Raw genomic sequence first — 17,925 nt, forward strand, 5'->3', positions numbered from 1 at the left:
CCTCTCCTTTATTATGAAAATAAAATATACGTACTGGATTGGCTATCTTCCATTTCAGTTCAGCCAGTAGCTGAAGGCCTGTTAGTGTCTCAGCACTTTCGCAGGTCCTGGGGATGTAAGGATGAATAAAACTCAGTCCCTGCTCTCAAGGAGCCCTCGGACTCGGGAGGAAGACATGTGGTTCTGTGAATGTCAGTGAAAAGTGACAAGTGCCAGGACTCGTTCAAGGTTGCATTGGGAGCACAGAGAATGGGCAGGGAGGTTCCCTGGTTGATGTGAAACCAAAGTTGTGCTAAAGGATGAGGAGGCATTGGCTGGGTAAGATATTTCCAGTCAGATGCAGAGGCCTGGAGCCAGCATGGGATACAAGGATAGAGCTACCAGCAGGAGGATGCTGGAGGGAGGCCAGGCCAGAGAGAAATGCAAGCCTGGTTTGGGGAACTTTGGTGAGGAACCTGTGTCCCACATGCAGTGGGAGTGATTCTAGCACATGGTTCAGCCAGTTTGGGCTTTTAAATGCATTCTTCCAGCGAGCAGTGGGGTGGAGGGTGGATTTGAAGGAGATGAGCCTGCAACTGAGAGGCCAAGAGGAGCTCAGTAGTCTAGAGATAACAACTTGAAGTGTATCAGTAATAGAAGGGGTTGGCGATGGAGAAGAGGGAGCAATTAGAGAAAGAGTTCATGGTCAAGGCATGATGGTCCAGTGGGAGACCATTGGAGAGTGAGGGACCCGGAGGAACTGAGTGATGCCTTAGCTTGAGAGACTGGCCATTGCAGCACCATCAGGGATTCAAGAGTGCTTGTGGTCCAAGTGAAAGACTGATGGTGCAAATTAATGACGACATTATTTATCATAGACGATTAGGGGGAAATACTGAGTATTCATTGGTAGGAAAATGACTAAATAAATGGCAGTACGTTCACACAATGAAAGCACATATACAGAGTTAAAATAAATGCATTAGAGCTATCTGTAGCAACATAGATAAATCTCTGGAAACATTTCCAGAATAACAAGTGCAGCATGATACTATTTGTGTAAAGTTTTTAAATATGCAGTTTGAGGCTATAAATTATTTCTTCATATATGCATATGCAGTAAAGTTAAAATTTTTCATTGGAATGATACAAGATAGCTTCAGGATAATGGTTCTCTTGGTGGGGGCATGGGAGAAAATGGAATTGGAGAGTATAACCCGGCTCTGTTTCTTTAAAAAGAAAGAACTCTGAAACAAGATAAAATGTTAATATTTAACAAAGCTAGATGGTGGGTACCTGGGCGTGTGTTTTATAATTGCTATATTATTTTTCATGCTTGAAAATTTAATTTAAAAAATTTTAATAGCACTTTTCAAGATTAATCCCCTTCCCCACTGCCTCCTGTTATGAAATCAGAGGTCGAGGTTCTGTCAGGTATAATTCAGTAACACTTGAGAATGTAGCAAACCATAAGGAACCTAATATTTAAGGCGAATCAGCTTTCTCATAAGTTATTAATTTTCAAGATACAGTACCCTGTGTTCTAAATAAGGCATGAAATTTAGGTGCTAAAGGTAAAATACACTTTATGTATAATCTTCAACTCTGGATTGGACTGCCTGCCTTAGTGTAGTTTGAGTATTAATGGTTTAACACATCTAAATTAGATACTGATGCATTAGTATATACTCCGTCTTTCCAAAATGCTTTTGAGGCACTTCACGCTCTCACACTAAAAAATATTTATACACACGTACATGTGAATGTACGTGTGTATAAAATGAAAATTAGAACAAACTAAATGAAGTAGAGAAAAGAATATAGACATATCCCTCCCAGAAGTTAGCCGTTCGCTGTGATTGTGTTATGGAGGCGTAAAGGATGCAGTGTTATTTGCAGTATGTGAGTGTTTTCTTTCCTTGTTTGATGTTTCTTTCCTCCCCCTTTGAACTCACTGTGTAATGTCCAGGTATCCTCTCCCAGTAACACCCCTGTACAGCCAACGAGGCTGAAGGATCCATGTGAGCTCCCCGGCGAGTCAGAGGTGACCCAGGGACAACCTGATGTTAGAAGCACAGCTTCTGTTCAGATTTGCTTCTCTTTTGATTAACTAGATTTCTCACGACTTGGTCCTTACATCCTTGATGTGCAGCTTTTTTCTCTTCTGTCATGATGTCTCACAGGAGGAGTAAGTCTCTGCTGGATTTTTCTTTCTGAGATTTTTCCCTTGGAAGAATCTGTTGCAGTGCCTTTCCGGTGCTGAGCTCAAGGAATTTGTAAGAGTTAATGATAAATGGGAAGAAAAGTACATGAAAGTTTGGTGGTTTCTTTTGCATTTGAAAATAAATCAAATTTGTTTGAAGTCGAACCAGACTTCACTGCTAAGGGCTTTTATGTACTAATTTACCTGGTGCACACCCTGGATGTGAGTGCTAATTTAGATGCGCTCCTCCATGTTTCATCATTTCTAGTCGCTGAGAGCATGAGATGTTTTAAGACATGGACCCTGGGCTTGAAAGGAGGCTCTGAGAGGTTCCTAATGCAAAAAGAGCTGTTTCCCCAATAGATGGCATTGCTGCCAATGTAAAACTAGCAACGACCTCTGATAGTTCTTTTTTGGAAGCAGCTGCCAATAACTTTCAGGCTTTAAGAAGTATTTTTTTTGGCCATACTTTTAAGCTGATGTATGAACCTGATTGCTTATGAAATGTTCTCTTCAAAAGTAGTCTTTGCTTCAGAACGGGAGTGACAGTATATAAACACTTCACTCAGATGCCATATATAAAGGAGTTGGACCAGTGGACGTCAGAAGTGAATTTCCAGTTCCAAAGTAAATGTCAGCCTCAGTTTGATTTGTGTATAAACATCATCTAGCTAATATGAAACTACCAAGTCATAATGTAAATTTAGCATAGTTGCTTATGTGTGTGTGTTGTATGTATACATATATTTGTAGGCCAAGATTTATAAAGACAAGAAAAGTTATTTATTTCCATGTCTCAGTTCCAAAATTTAGTGGTACGAACCTTAACTGATGTTCAGTAATATTTTAAGAATGACTAATCCCTGATAGGTTTTAAAGCATGACAACATCAAGAGAGCCTTGAGCACTTTCATTAACTCTTCCTCAGGTCAAATACTCATAAGCTGTCTTTAAATCATAGGATCACAGGGTTGGAGCGGACCTCAAAATCCGTTTTTCCCAATCAGCCATCATTGCATGAATCGCCTGCACAGCTTCCACACAAACAGCTGCCCATCATGTGCTTGAACTGCTAGGAATAGGGAGCTCATTGCTTTGTGGGGTTCAGGCTGAGTAGCAGAGCTATCCAGAAGGCAACAAGAAGACTTGAGATGTCTTGAGAAGGCAAGAAGATAAGCCCTCAGGAGTTCATTCTGCCTCAGAATGGCCCTAAATCCACCCTCTCAGACCTCTCCCAACCAGAAAAGTCGGAACCATCCTCATTAAAGCATGTCTGCTCCAAACATGGGCAGCAGAGCGCTATGTGACCACGTCACTCAGCATTCCCTATCAGCTGCCTATCTCCTATAAAACCCCATTTGAAAACAGAACGTTATCCTTCCAAATTTCCGTGTTCTGCCAGTGTCATCCACAAATTACTATGGTCCTGGCTGACTTTGCACTATGCTTGGCTTTGTAGGTACAGCCTAAGAATCCTTCAGTGGAAACGATAGTCAACTTAGGACGATGAGATGATAAAACACAGTGAACTGTCATGTTCAAAATATTGCATTATTTGGATTATTGTACTATCCTCTTGAAACTAGGTATTCTATTATTCTTAATATTAAGTAATTCAACCTAGTTATTATCCAAAATCTTTTTTTCTAGTCCTGTTTGCTTCAGTTTAGCATTTTTAATGTACTTAAATAAAGAAATTTTAGCTATTCTTTTAAAAAGATGCCTCGCCTTTGCTTTAAATGTAATAATTGCCCAGGGCCTGCTTATTTGGCCACATCTTTACTTGCATGGAAAAAAAGGAAAAAGACTTTTTTGCCAAGTATATTTTCCCAAGAGTATGGCTGTCATTGTTAATTAAAGTAGTTCTCTAATATGTAACATGATTCTTGTGTTTTCTTCATTGTGTTGAACATTTTCCAGGTTGAAAGCTAATGAGCTTTTCTTCTAGTAGTTGTTGATATATGTGGGTGCTCAGGGTGAGACTTTTTTTTTATTACGAAGGTACATTTTGCATTTATTGTGCTTAGACTTGAAAGCTGGATGAAGGATGGTTCCCCCAGTTGGGTTATAAAATGAATGTCTGCTGGGCCACAAACTATGGATGGAAAGTTGGAACATCTTGTCACTAGAAAAGAGATGTTGAACTCATTTGTTCAAGATAATTAAATAGTGTTTCTAAGCTGGGAAATATGAGTTTCAAGTTATTGAGCATCCTGAAAGCATCATTTTTTAAAGCTATAGAAATTCAAGATATTGCACAGAATCTGGAGGCCTACCTTTTAATGCACCAGATGTCCCAAAACCATCACACTTCTCTTACCCCTCATTAACACTGGTCTCAAATACCAAAAGGTAGCCTTTGTTCTTGAATAATAATAGACTTTGTTTACATTGCTGTTATATTCACGTTCCTTCCAATTTAGCAACTGATTATTCATCCATATGGCTAAGTAAAATATTTCCACACTGTTTATTTAAAAATTTTGGGATGCCAGCAATGGATTCCAGACACTATGCAGAACATGGAGTTAGGCATATTCCCTTCCTGATCATTAGCTCCATATTTCTAATTAGACAGTAAATTGATTAGAAAATGATGAGTGTGCACTAAGGAAGGGTAGATGGGCCGGGCTAAAGTTTAGCAAATGAAGAACAGGAGCTTAGTGAGCATGCATTCAGCCTTTTGGACTGTGACATGCCATTACAGGATGAAATAATTTACTAAACTTGTCCCCTTGGCCTAATTAGTATGCCTTCAAGACAGTCATTTAATCTCTGCTCCAGAAAGGAGTTGGCCTGTTACCTTCTGTCCTGCCTTTGTGGGTCACCAGAGCTGTCAGCAGCTACATGGGTCATTTTCAGAAATCTAGCAACGTCCCCTCCCAATTCTCAGCCCAAGTCAGGAGGCTCCTTATCATTTGGCCACTTTCTAAAACCATAGCAACAGAAACACGTACACTCTTATTTACTTAATGTTTCAGACCGTAAAAATTGGTAATGAAAAATAAAATGGCAAACAAAAGAAGTTTAATTGGTAACAAGACAAAACACTGTATTATAAATAGAACAACTCTTAGTTCAGAGTCCCAGAACTTTAAACTGGAAAGAACCCTAAAGAAATCATCTATTCTGCCCCTTTGAGAAGCTGGAGTCCGGAGAAGTTGGACGGGCGAGTCCCGAGGTTGGGTTTCTGATGTGCGGGCTGGAGTTGGTCCTTGCCTGCCCCTGCCTCTGCCCGCCCCAGCCCATCCCCGGGCCCCCAAGAAGTGCTGAGCAGGAGCGAAACCTGGAGATGCCAATGCCCATTTTCAAATGTCTTTTCCCTTGATCTTTCAAATTACCACCAGAAAGGGAAAAGAAAAAAATCCCACAATGTCCTTTACTCTCTGAATCTCTCCCAGGAGAATAGAGAAATATCCTTGAGTTTGGCCACTATGCAGTCACATCAAACTAGTGATCAGGTGTAATCATAAATCTTGAGGTTGCTTAGAAAACACATGAAATGTGATTTCAGTTTTGTATTTCAAGATTGATAGTCTGAGAATGAAGAGATTCAACCCCACAAGTGGAATATGACCTATTTTGAGTGTAGGCTTCTGAATGCTGAGCAAAATGAGGCAGTCAAGTGAGAGACTCAGAGGTCCCTCCAGACCTCGGGTGGTCAACCATCCTCAGAGTAGAATTTCCCAGCACCAGAGAAGCCGCATAATGATGCACTCCTTGGTCGACTGGACAGCCTGTACATGCGAGGAAGATGGGGGCATATGAAGAAAATCTAAAAAGAAGATTTCCAAGAGACCCCGGCCCATATCCCTCAAGTACTCTGCAGTTTCTGAGTCTGTCTGATTTCCCGTCACTTAGGACTGGAGGCACTTTTGTCTCCAAGCTTCCGCTGGGTTGAAGATGGAGTGCAGATAGAAAGGAATTAGCACATTCCTGGAACACGTAAAAGTCAGCTGTGGAACATACAATTGCAGTGACTTTTTCTCACATAAATCTCTGTGGTAGTGTAAATGACCTAATGTTGTGTCAGGGGCTAAAGTGACCTGAGGAAGAACCAGGGTGGCTGGGTCACCACCTCGCTGCCACCTCTGCATCATAGCGATTTCCTAGGAGCGTTTCCCTTCATGTGACGTGTTCCCTTATACGAACAGAAAGAACCAGCCTTTACATCCCTTGCAGGCAGGTCTCAGTCAGCATTTCTAAACCGTAAGCTGATTTCTTTTTGGTGGAAATGCCTTTCCAGGGTACGTAGCACTGTATGAGTACACTGCGTCATTAATCCTCTCAACCTACCCATGAAGTTGGAAAATTACTTAGAATAAAGAATATGTTGAAATGCAAATGTGAGTCTGTAAATGTATCTCTAGAAATTGATACATCTTTTCAAAGGTGCTGTGATCCCCTTTGTACCTGAAAAATCACAGAAATGTAGACTAACCCTTATGTTCTCCAAAGACACCAAAGATCTCTCACTTGTGTCCTTTGGCTGGGGAAAAATTTAAACAGCAGGAGTGATTCCCTTCAAATTGAGTATGTAGGCTGGGGCCCCACCATGTGCAGCCTCTGCAGCTAGCCCAGGCCTTCCATTCCACACAGCCCGCTCCGGGGAAACTCCGCTCAGATCACCTGAGCACCTGCTCACTACTGCTGCTGAAACCCGAGATAGTGACCACTATGGCCTGAGTGAGCTTTCCCATGCCTGACATGGAGCATGCACTAGCCATGTGCAGGAAATCTCAGGGAGCAACCAGGGGAACAAGGCAAGGTCCCCCCAGACTGGCTGGGCCAGGCCTCCCTGTGGGACCAGCCCTCAGGGCAGCAGGACCGCCCACCACCCCGGAGGCCAGCTGTGCTGCCTGCAGGGCATGCAGCAAGCAGGCCTAGCCAGGCTGCAGGGGCGTAGGCCTTTAAGGCAGGACCAGGCCCTGGGGGCCACTGCACAAGTTAAGGAACTCTGCTGAGATGGTGGCACCTTAGGCACCCTGGGAATGTTTATACACCGCCATGACTTGTTTTCCTCAGTTTATTGAGAGAAAGGCATTTCTGTAATTGAAGAAAGTACTTTTGTCCCACTCTCGTAATAATTGCTTTCCCATTATTTCAATTCCATTTCAGTTTCATAATTTGTTCACAGCATTCCAGTCCTGGTTGAAAGCTTGAGTGATTTGCCTGAAGCCACGAATGGCAGATATTTTTTATTGTACTGCTCTGTTCCCCTTCCCCCCTCGATTTCCTCAGTTCTGTTAACAGCACCGTATTCTCACACACATGCCAGACTGTTGGCTCATCTTTGCCGCCACCCTCAGTTTGCAGCTTGCACCAAGCTCCAAATTCTCATTACGAGCACTCTCCCTTCCTCTTTGCCTTCCCAGCCCCTCACTCCTTCAGGGCCTCATCACATCCCCCGTAAACTGCTGGCCCGGTAAGTAGGCTCTGCTTCTGGTCCGTCAGCCTCACCATCATCCCTGCGGTCACACCTGACCCTGCCTTCCATGCTTCCCCGCCTGCCAGTCCAAATCTGGAGCCCCTGTTCTCACCTTCTAGGCCAGCCCCAGCCTCGAGGCTCCCCACTCCTGCTGCCCCTAGGGCCACAGTCCACCTGGAAGGGCTTCCCCAGCCCCACGTGCATTTCCCGACCTCTGCCCTTCACGCTCCAGCTCAGATATGGTGATCTCTGATTCTACCAGACAGAGGTTTCTGTGCTCAGAAGAACATCCAGGGAGAGGCAGCGTGGTGCCAGGGGATGGGTGTGGGCTTGGGAGTCAGATCCACTTGTTTCCTTCCATCTCTGTGGCCCCAGGCAAGTCACCCCTCCCAGTACCAGCCTCCCCGGTGGTAAACACAGTGCCTGCGGCTCGGCGTTTTTGTTAGGACTGATGTGGACATGTGGCACAAACAACCTGCGAGCTGTGCCTGTTGCTCTTCCTACTCCTGAATGCTTTGTCGTGGCTGCCCTGTGTTGTAACTGTTTGTGGCAAGGCCTCCTGAGAGCAGAGGACTCGCCTACGTGTCTGCCTTAGAGTCTGGCATAAAGTGAACAAGAGTCTGCCAGCATTTTCCAGAAGAAGTGTAATACAGGACATGTGTAATTCTGAACTTCCTAGTAGAGACATTAAAAAGGGGGGAAAAAGTGTTATTTATTTTAATGATGTAGTTTCTTTAGCCCAATAGTTCCAGAATAATCACTTCAGCTTATAAGCAATATAAAAATAATTAATGAGGGGCTGGTCCTGTGGCCTAGTGGTTAAGTTTGGCACACTCCACTTTGGCAGCCTGGTTTCAGTGCCTGGTTGTGGACCTACACAACTTGTTGGTGGCCATGCTGTGGCGGCAACCCATGTACAAAAAATAGAGGAAGATAGGCACAGACATTAGGGCAAATCTTCCTCAAGAAAAGAAAAAAGAAAAATTATTAATGAGATGTTTACAGTCTTTTTTTTCATACCAGGTCTTCATAATCCAATGTGTATTTTCCACTTACAGCACATCTCAGTTTGGGCTAGCCACATTTCAAGTGCTCAATAGCCACATGTGGCTAATGGCTACTATTTTGGACAGTGCAGGTCTATACTATGCTTGAGTGTAAGTAACATGATTCTAAAAGACATGAGGTGCGTGGCTGTAATGGACAGGAATGCAGGTGGCCATAGCATCTTGACATCACTCTATTCCCCAAAAAAGCCACAGAGGTTTATAAAAACCCTTCCGGGGTTAGGGGAGAGCATCAGGGGCAGCTACATAGAGAAGAAATGGAGAGGCGTTTTTGCTAGATCCAGAGTGTCTCAGCGGGAGACTGTCTAGGGAGTAACAGTGGAGTCATGTGCTAGGAGCAGGCAGGAGCCCTAGGTTCAGAGGCCACATTCCTGCCTTGTTACCCACGGACTGGGGGTTTATGAGATGCACACACACTCTGACGTTCGTATACAGTCTTCAGCCTTGTTTTATATTTTCACTGTTAGTCTAATATTGCTACCCTCATTATCAAGAATGCTAGCAGGATGAGTATGCATGACACCAGCCTGTTCCAAGGAGCCCATAGATGCAGAATTGCCGGGAGATGATGAACGTATAGACCAGGCAGTGTGCCTGACCCGGGAGAGCCGAAGCATAGTCATGAGAGTGACTTGTCATGACACTCACTCTGTGCCAGGAACGGAGGGGCCACGACCTCATCATCTGTTCTCTGATTTAATACTCTTCACACTCCGAAGGCTTGGGTGGTTTGACGTCCCTCGTGGCCATCTTGTGAAAGAGCATGACTGAAACAAGAACGTCAAGAACAGATAATGAGAAGGAAGCTAGCTCATGAAAGAAAATGCGGGGTCGTGTCCAGTGGTGATGTTTGAAGCGCACTAGTGCTTTGGGCTAGTTTATTTTTCTTTTGGTAATGCCTGCAGACGCTTGTGGTGTTTGGGGGCTTTTTTGGTAATTAGAAAATAGGACATAAATTGAATGCTATGTAAAAACTAATGGTTTTAGATTTCTCTCATATCAGAAAGAAAAAGAATTGTGTAGGCTATTAGGTATTTATGCTACTACCAGAGAAATAGCAATTTCCAAATGCTGTTTGGTTGGTTTTTAATGTCCTTTAAGAAATACATTTTTCAAATAGCGCTATTTTAATTAATCAGTCAAATCAGTTTCTAATTTGACTATAAAATTATCAGTTGGCCATTAGAGTAGCTATAAAGCTCGTTTTAAACGTGAGCTCTTTCAAAATTCTGCAGCGTAGGATTTATGTGAAATGGTATTTTAATTACTTTATTCATTCTTTGTGGGGAAAATGAACTTTCATCTCTCATGGCAGTATTTCATTGTGATTATTGGTTACTCATAATTATGTGTGCTTTTTCCTGTGGTAGAGAATAAGCAGCGTTTTCTGCAATAACGTGCAGGAAATTCCCTAATATTTTCTAAATTAGTTTGTATATGTATATTCTTAGTCCTCACAACAAATAGCTAATTGCTTTAAATTAAATAGAAACCTCAAGCTTCCTAAACCAAATTATAGTTTATTTTTAACTTTCTAGAAACCAGGAGATAATGGAGTGTGCTGCTAAATATTTTTGAAGCCGGTTTGTGTGAGGATGTCAGAGCTGGAGGTTTATCATGCTGATGGAGAATGCTAATCCCCCAGCTCTCTATTTCTCATCAGTCTAGCTGCTTCTGGGAGTTGGTGTGATTCCTACTCATTACTTCCTGCTCTAGCAACATTCTTCCTGACCCATCAAATGAAGGCCGAGACAGACTAAGTGGAGAGCACATTGTTCTATTACTACCTTAGTGAGATGGAGTGCACACAGGTATTATTAGCCAGTCTTAAGAATGGTGCTTTTTACTTTGAGTAAAAAAGCCAAATTAATCAGTCCATAGCTAAGGCTTTTAAGTTTAGTTGAACCGTCTTTATCTGTTATTGGTTGATCAGAACTGGTTGTTTTGGCTTTCCATAACCTTATTTTTGAAATAGAAAGAGGGAAAGAAAAACCAGTGTCTTGAGACTTGTTTTGATGTTCAAAGTGGCTAGTAAAATCCACGCCAAATGTTGTAGGTCTTTGCGTTACATGGTAAAGTATAAAATTAAAGGGATGGTATAACTCGTAGTGCAGGATGACAAAGCTGCCTTTGTGTGGGTCCCTTGAATGCCACAGACTTAGCACAAATAGAATCTTTCCTTTTCCCTGGTCAAGAATAATTTTGGACATTTTTTGAAGTTGTAGAAATGAAAGCCTAAATTTTCTATAGTAGACTGGTTTTATGATCATTAAGTCATATCAGTTGACCAACAGATAGCACAGTCAGCTTGTCTACTGAAGGGTTACATATTTTTAAATAATTGAACATTTTATAATTGGGCAACACTGATCCTTGATATTTTGCAGTTTGAGGGATGGGGATTCTGGCATGTTGGTGTGACTCCTAACTTCTGGTTCTGGGAGGTGGAGCAGCAACGGGCTTCTCCTAACCCTGCAGCGAGGATGGTGGCTTCAACAACCATGTGTTTTGGTCTTCACGTGAAAGACAGGCACATCTATGTTGGCAAATTCCCTGAAGGCTGCAGAAGATTGTTTTGCCCTCTCCCCATAGTTACAGACCTTAAAGATGCTACTGAATACTCAGTTTTAAGAAAAGCCATGAAGGGGAAGGAATACAAGTTTAGCCTGAGAGGCAGGCAGTAAAAGGGAAATCTAGAACCAATCCAGGCTATTAAATTGGATCCATCAATAAATATTTTTTAGCATCTATTATGTGCCCTGCGAACATGTAACAGGACATATAAAAGAATGGATGATGATAAGAGTATTTGTTCCTCGTTATACTTGCCTAATGAACTTTAAATTGTGCTTGTGTGGCTTGACTCATTAAGGTTATCACAGGTGAAGCACACAATCCTGGCACAGAGTAAAACCACAGTAAATGGTGATATTACTGTTGTTTATATTGACTTAGGAACATTCATACCATCCGATCCCATGTAGATGAAATGGCTAATAGGAAACTGTAGGATGGTGTATAACTCCACTGATCGTTCTAAATGCCTGGTGAGGAGTAGGAAGAGCAGGACAAAATTCTAGGCCCAGCGCGGAAAATCAGGGGAATCTACAAATCTGGGAAATACCCTCTTGCCAGAGGTAGGTCTTTGAAGTTGCCAGGAGTGGAGGTGGAACCATGAAAAAGCAGCTTTTCTGCCAGCAATCAGAGAACTTCTAGGCATCAACTGCAAGATCTGATATGCTAGAAAACCACCCCTCTTCTTAGTTGTATTTTCACCCGAAGTTTGTGACTCACAGTGTTTTAATTTTCTGTAGAGCTGTATCTAATTTTACAGCTATAGCCTATGGCATGATAGGCTTTACTTTCCATAAACCTTGCCCTCCAGTTAGCTTTACTGGAATGCGTTTATTCTGTGAAGTAGAACTTAGCTTATTGGAAAATGCAGTTCTCCCCCGTGTGTTGAATTACGTGGAGTGAGGAATTTGAAAGGCTTTGACAGAAAGAGAATTTGCTCCAAAGGCATTAGGAATCATGTTATAAAATTGTCAGCAAGGGAGGTTAGGAAATGACCTTTCCCTGCCAGTGGCCTCTGGGCCGCATGCTGCCACTGTGGCTAGCCTCATGCCCCAGCAGTTACCATAGGTGCCCTGGGTTGAGTATGGTTGACCTCGTTATCAGGAAATGTTAAAGCCTCATTCACGGCAGCCTCTATCACCCCGCCTTTCTATGCCTCAACCCACTATTTCTTCTGTCTTCTTCCCTCCTCCTGTGATTTGGGTCAGGACAGACCTCCAGAGACAGGTTTCTCATCCTTAGCTTCCAGGTACCTTCTGTGGTCATCAGTCCTCTGATACTTTTCTGCTATGACAGTGCTTTTCAAAACCCGTTTTTCAAACAGAAACACACGATGAAGCGCAGTATTGAGAACAGGTAAGTGTGGAGCTGCTCTGGGTGAAGTGGGGTGTGGATCCGGAGCCCTGCCTCCAGTTCTCCCCCGACTCCTCACATGGCTGCCCCGTGAGTCCAGCGAAACCGCCAGAATCCAGGGAGCACAATTTAAAAGCATTTTATGTAGAACACCTAGGCAATTTTATCAGAATCCATGAGAAATAACTCCACCTGTGGGATTTAAAATCATTTCGTGAGCACCTGCAGTGTGTGCTGCCGTCTTACTAGGACTCATCTGTTCTGCGCCCCAAGATAATTATGTAAGCAAAGGTCTGTCATGGTGGACAGAGCAAGCTTTCAGAGACAAAGCAAGGTCTCTACTTCTGCTGATTCTGAACTAAGTCCCCCTCCCTGTCTGGGCCTAACTAAATGGGCCACCGCTGAGGCCGAGGTCCTGAAAGGCTGTGGTTATGGTGGGCTGCCCCACCGCAGAGGGTAGGAGCAGAGAATGGTGAAAGTCTTCGGAGAACAAGGGAAACCCAGTCAGCGAGGTCCAGAGTCAAAGCCAAGTGAAAGAGGAGACAAGTGGGCCAGGGGCAGAGCAGAACACAGAGCACAGGGCCCAGAGCGTTTTCCCAGCACGCAGCCCAAGCATTAGCCACTGTTATTGACCATTTCCTCTGCAGTGTGTGGCTGGGTCAGGGCAGACGTGCCAGGGAGGGGGACGGTCCTCAGGTTTATAGGCAGTAGTGTTTCCCATCTTCCATTCTAGCGGTTTGCTCGTACCTCTCCTTCCTCCAAAAAGAAAAAAGTCCCGGTCAGCTCTCTCACACTTCCCTCCTTTATAAAGGGCCCTGCAGTTTCGCCAGGCCCCAAGAAGGCTGAGCAGACAATTTCCAAGCCAGCTCCTTGGGTCACCATGCAGTTCTCTGGAGGAGCAGTTCTCGGTCTTGTCTCTGGCCCAGCATTCTGGATTCATGATGTTCGCAAGCCTGACATGCTCCCATGGACATGGGCAGACTTTGCAACTGCTTCCCCTCCACAGGGCCACAAGCATTTCTGTGTTGATAGTTCTAAGAGCACTGTGCAGACTAGCAACTTGCCAAGGATGCATCAGGAATATAGAGCTCCAAGTGCAGAGAAAAGCAGTTGCACCATTTCTCCTGCACCTGCTTCCCTCTTACTTAGGAAAACACATTGATGTGAAAATGCTATTAGAGTAGGTATAATCCTGAATTTTCTCTAATTTCTGAGAGAGTAATAATTAGAAAATGTGTGCTAAAACAATAATTTAACCTATCTCATAGTTGACACATAAGGTCTTCTAATATGCTAACAATTTAGATAACACTCTAGTAAGCTACATTTAAGGTCTGTTACCCTAGCAATCTTGATACGAATTACAGTACAGGTGACTTTTAATTTATTGTGAATCTTGCCTATATCCAAAAGCAAATGGCAGTAACTTGCACTTCTAAAACACATGGTAATAAAACTCTTAAAGTGGAAATAGAAATGTTTAAACCTTATCTAAATAAGGAAGATGAAGCAAATGTAACCACCCCCTGTGCCAGTAAAGTTACTGCACACATTATATTTAGGCTTGAGCTTCCCAGTAGCAAAAGTAAGAAAAGGAAGCAAGATGAAGAGAAACATGTCAGTCTTTCAAGTAAGAGAAACTTTTTCCAAGAACTAAATTCTAAAAATGGTTTGTCACACAGAACATTGAATGTAAGGGACAATGCAGTGAGCCACAGTTATGACCCGTGGTTGGATTGTAACCCCCCCCACCCCCCAGCCCCCCACAGAGTAACTCTAATTTGCTTTGCAAAAGCCACAGTCATCTTTTGGGTTAAATACATAGGCTCTAAAACTTAAGAGAGGGAATATTGTGAGTTTGAAATATACTGCCGGAAGTTCACATATGTTCACTCAACTTTTATTAGGGGTCCATCTCCAGCAAATAGGCTGTAAATTAGCTTTGGAACAGACTGAGTTCACATCAATTAAGGCTGATATGTTTGTTTTATTTCTAAAACTGCAGGATCTCTAATTGTTTGATTTTTTTAAATCTCATTTTTTAGGAGTTCTTTGGAATTTATCCTCATGTGATGCCGTAAAGATGACAATCATTCGAGATGCTCTCTCAACCTTAACAAACACTGTGATTGTTCCACATTCTGGATGGAATAACTCTTCTTTTGATGATGATCATAAAATTAAATTTCAGACTTCCCTCGTTCTGCGTAATACGACAGGTTGTCTGAGGTAAATTCTTTATTTCTTCTTTCCAATTAATTCTGTGTATTAATTACACAGATAATTACAATAGTATCATAGGTAAATTGATTTTAGAAAGATTTACTTCATTTTATTAACAGCTGTCTTAGTTTCCAAGTTTGTTTCAAAATTCAGGCCATTGGACTTTGTTATCCTGTGAGGAAAACACCATCAGCACAGACTATTGGCCTAAAGAAGATGTTATCTTAGAAATGACTCTTCTGTGAATTAATCAAAAAGGCCCCCTCAGCCTGAAATTACTGCCAAAATTCCAGTGTTTTCCACTTTAACAGCATTTTTCTGGTTATTGCATTCTGATTGCTTAATGTGTTTGCAGCCTGGTTTTTGCTTAAACTCAAAATGTGATGGTTAGAACCTTTTTGCTTTTAAAAGAGTACAAAAAAGTGTGGTTTAAACAATTACTGGGTTTGAGTTTTATAAATAAATGAAAATAAGCCCGAATACTATTTTCAGTCTTTATCTTTAGAATTTAAAATCCATGAAGCTTCCTTTACGTGTACACAATATTGCTTATTATTTGCCATTAACACTCATCAGCTCAATTTCTGCCCAGTTTTCCAGCCTTACAATGCCCTGGGAACTTGAAACAGAAGCCTTGGGCCAGAGAGGCATGGTGACAACAAGATGTGCTCTGGCCTCAGCCTGGCTTACGTCCCATTCTGAGCCTCGGTTTCCTCATCTTTAGGATAGGGATAATAGTACCATCTCAGAGTTGTGAAGAGTCGGCTTATATAAAGGGCTTAGTGTTGTCTGACACACAGTGGCCGCCATTTAACTTTTGAGCCAAGATGTCTGAGCATCTCTACACCAGAAAGCTTGAGAGAGGGAGGGAGGGGCCCGAGCTGCTGCTCTGAAGCCTTCTACTATTGTGCCAGGTGACTGTCAGCCCCTAATTAGAAAGGAGGTGGAGAGAGGAAGTTGGAGAAGGGTATGAGAGAGGGTCAGGATCCTGGAAAACAGGCCAGCTCTCTAACTCAGATGCCTGCATCTCAGAGCAGGTCATATGGCCTACTGATGATTCCTAGGAGAGCATCTCATCCTCTCCCCTCACCTGGATCCATGGAGGCTGTGACCGAGCCTCAGCTAGCCTGCCAGGCTTCCAGGAAAGCCCAGAGGCAGGACGCGTACTCAGGCTCCCCTGGTGGTTCAGAGCTATAAACATTTGATGAAAGCCTTCTGTGTGAAGTTAATGATGAACAAAACAGGCTAGGTCCCTGCTCTCATAAAACCACAGTCTACCCAAGAAGACAGATAAATAAATAAACAAGAAAATAACAGGTCCCATAAAAAAAATGAGTGACATAAGAGTTATTAGGTGGTTGCTTTGATGGTCAGGTGGTCTCTCATAGGAGGTGAAATTTAAGCCTAGATCTGAAGTCCCACAAGGAGCTATGCACAGGAGGCGAGGAGGACGGGCATTCTAGGCAAAGAGAACAGGTAGCGTGGAGGTCCTGGGACAAGAATGAGCTTGCAGCTGGAGCTTAATGGGCAAGGCACAGAGAGGCATGCAGTTCTGTACCATTTTTTAAATCAGAGGAAGAAGTTTATACTATATTCCAGGTGCCGTCAGAAGCTGCCAGAGGGTTTTCATCACAGGAGTGATGGGACTGGTTTCGGGCTGCCATGTGGAAGACTGAGTATGGGCAACAGTGGAGGCAGGAAGATGAGGCTGTTGTAGAGATCCAGGCAAATGAGGCGAGGGGCCTAGATCAGGTTCTGGAGAGAGGTAGGTGGATTGGGAGTATTTTGTGGAGGGAGAGTTGACGAGGTTTGCTAGTAGATTAAATATAAGGAGCAACGAAAAGGGGAGAAAGAAGGAGAACGCCTAGACCTTTGGCTGGATTGACTGGGAGCACGAAAGTACTGTTGATAAGCTCAGGCAGAGGGAGGAGAAAGGGTGGAGAGATGAGCAGTTGAGAATTCTGGCCATGTCCATTTTGAGATGCTTAATTAGCTATCCATGTGGTAATGTCAGGAAAGCAGTTGGATAAATGAGTCTGGCGTTCTAGAGAAGGGTTAGGTTAAAGATAGATGTTGGGGAGTCGTGGGTCCATAGATTGTATTAAAAACAAAGAGCAGAAGGAGGCCAAGAAGGAACCAAAGTAGCCCTGCTCACTCCAGAGGGACCACAGGCAGAAGAGGCTGAGGAGGAAAGGCAGCAAGATGGGAGGAAAATCAGAGGAGTATAGGGCCCCAGGAGCTCACAGGAGAGCAGAAGAGGTAAGCTGTTGAGTGCTGCTGAGAGGTGATACAAGATAAGAACAGAAAAGGGACCACAGGTGACAGTGTCTCTCTGGACCCAGAAAAACAAAGGTGAAAAGAAAAGTCATTCCAAATTCCCCTTATCTAGTCTAAGGTTTGCAAAATGTCAGCGTTTAGCCTAGAACCCTTGTTAACGGAGCATGAAATACATCCTTAGAATTTGGTATCAATTCATGAAGGTGAATTAATATCAAAAATTTCAATATGGGTAAGACCTAAAAGAATTTTCAGAGTTTTTTATAATTGAAAAGTTGGGGAAAATTCTTGCATAAACAGATGTTCGTATTTAACTTGAAGTGTTTATACAAGAAATGATGTTTCTTCTGTTCATTCAAGAAGCATTTATAACCACCTACTACATGCAAAACATTATAATAGTCACAAAGGACTGCAAGAACCTTGTGGCCTAACAAGGAAGGCAGAGCATGTCTAAAAATAACAGCCACCGCTAACAAGCATCCTTTTATACGGTGGGCGCTTTTCTAACTGCTTGATCTGCAGCAGCTCATCTACCCCTCACAACAACCCTATGAGGTAGTTGTTATTCTCTTCTTTTTACATATGAGGAAACTGAGGAGGATAGTCTCCCAAATGATTATTTTAGGAGGTTAGAAAGTGGCCTGTCACAAGAGAGATGCAAAATTCAAATGCCCCTGCTCCCTTCTGTTTGTGCAGATAATGGGGAGCTAGCTGTAATTGTGAGCTCTCATGATGTTAAAATGCAAATTCAAAATGCCTCCTCACACCAGATCTGCATGGCTGCTATCTGTTGTCCGTCCTCTCCAGTCGTGAAGGTA

At 43.0% G+C, this 17,925-nt stretch overlaps 1 protein-coding gene across 12 annotated transcripts in view; it reads left to right on the forward strand.

Moving 5' to 3' along the window:
• Window positions 1-17,925, forward strand: part of PKP4 (plakophilin 4) — a 232,102-nt gene that overhangs the window by 192,817 nt on the left and 21,360 nt on the right. For all 12 annotated transcript variants that reach the window (XM_046657995.1, XM_046657987.1, XM_046657988.1 and 9 more), the window contains one exon: window positions 14,650-14,833. In XM_046657995.1, coding sequence (XP_046513951.1) covers window positions 14,650-14,833 — 184 coding nt within the window. The remainder of the gene's footprint in view (window positions 1-14,649; window positions 14,834-17,925) is intronic.

This window comes from Equus quagga, chromosome 4 (genome assembly GCF_021613505.1).
Source record: "Equus quagga isolate Etosha38 chromosome 4, UCLA_HA_Equagga_1.0, whole genome shotgun sequence".
Taxonomy (NCBI): Eukaryota; Metazoa; Chordata; class Mammalia; order Perissodactyla; family Equidae; genus Equus; species Equus quagga.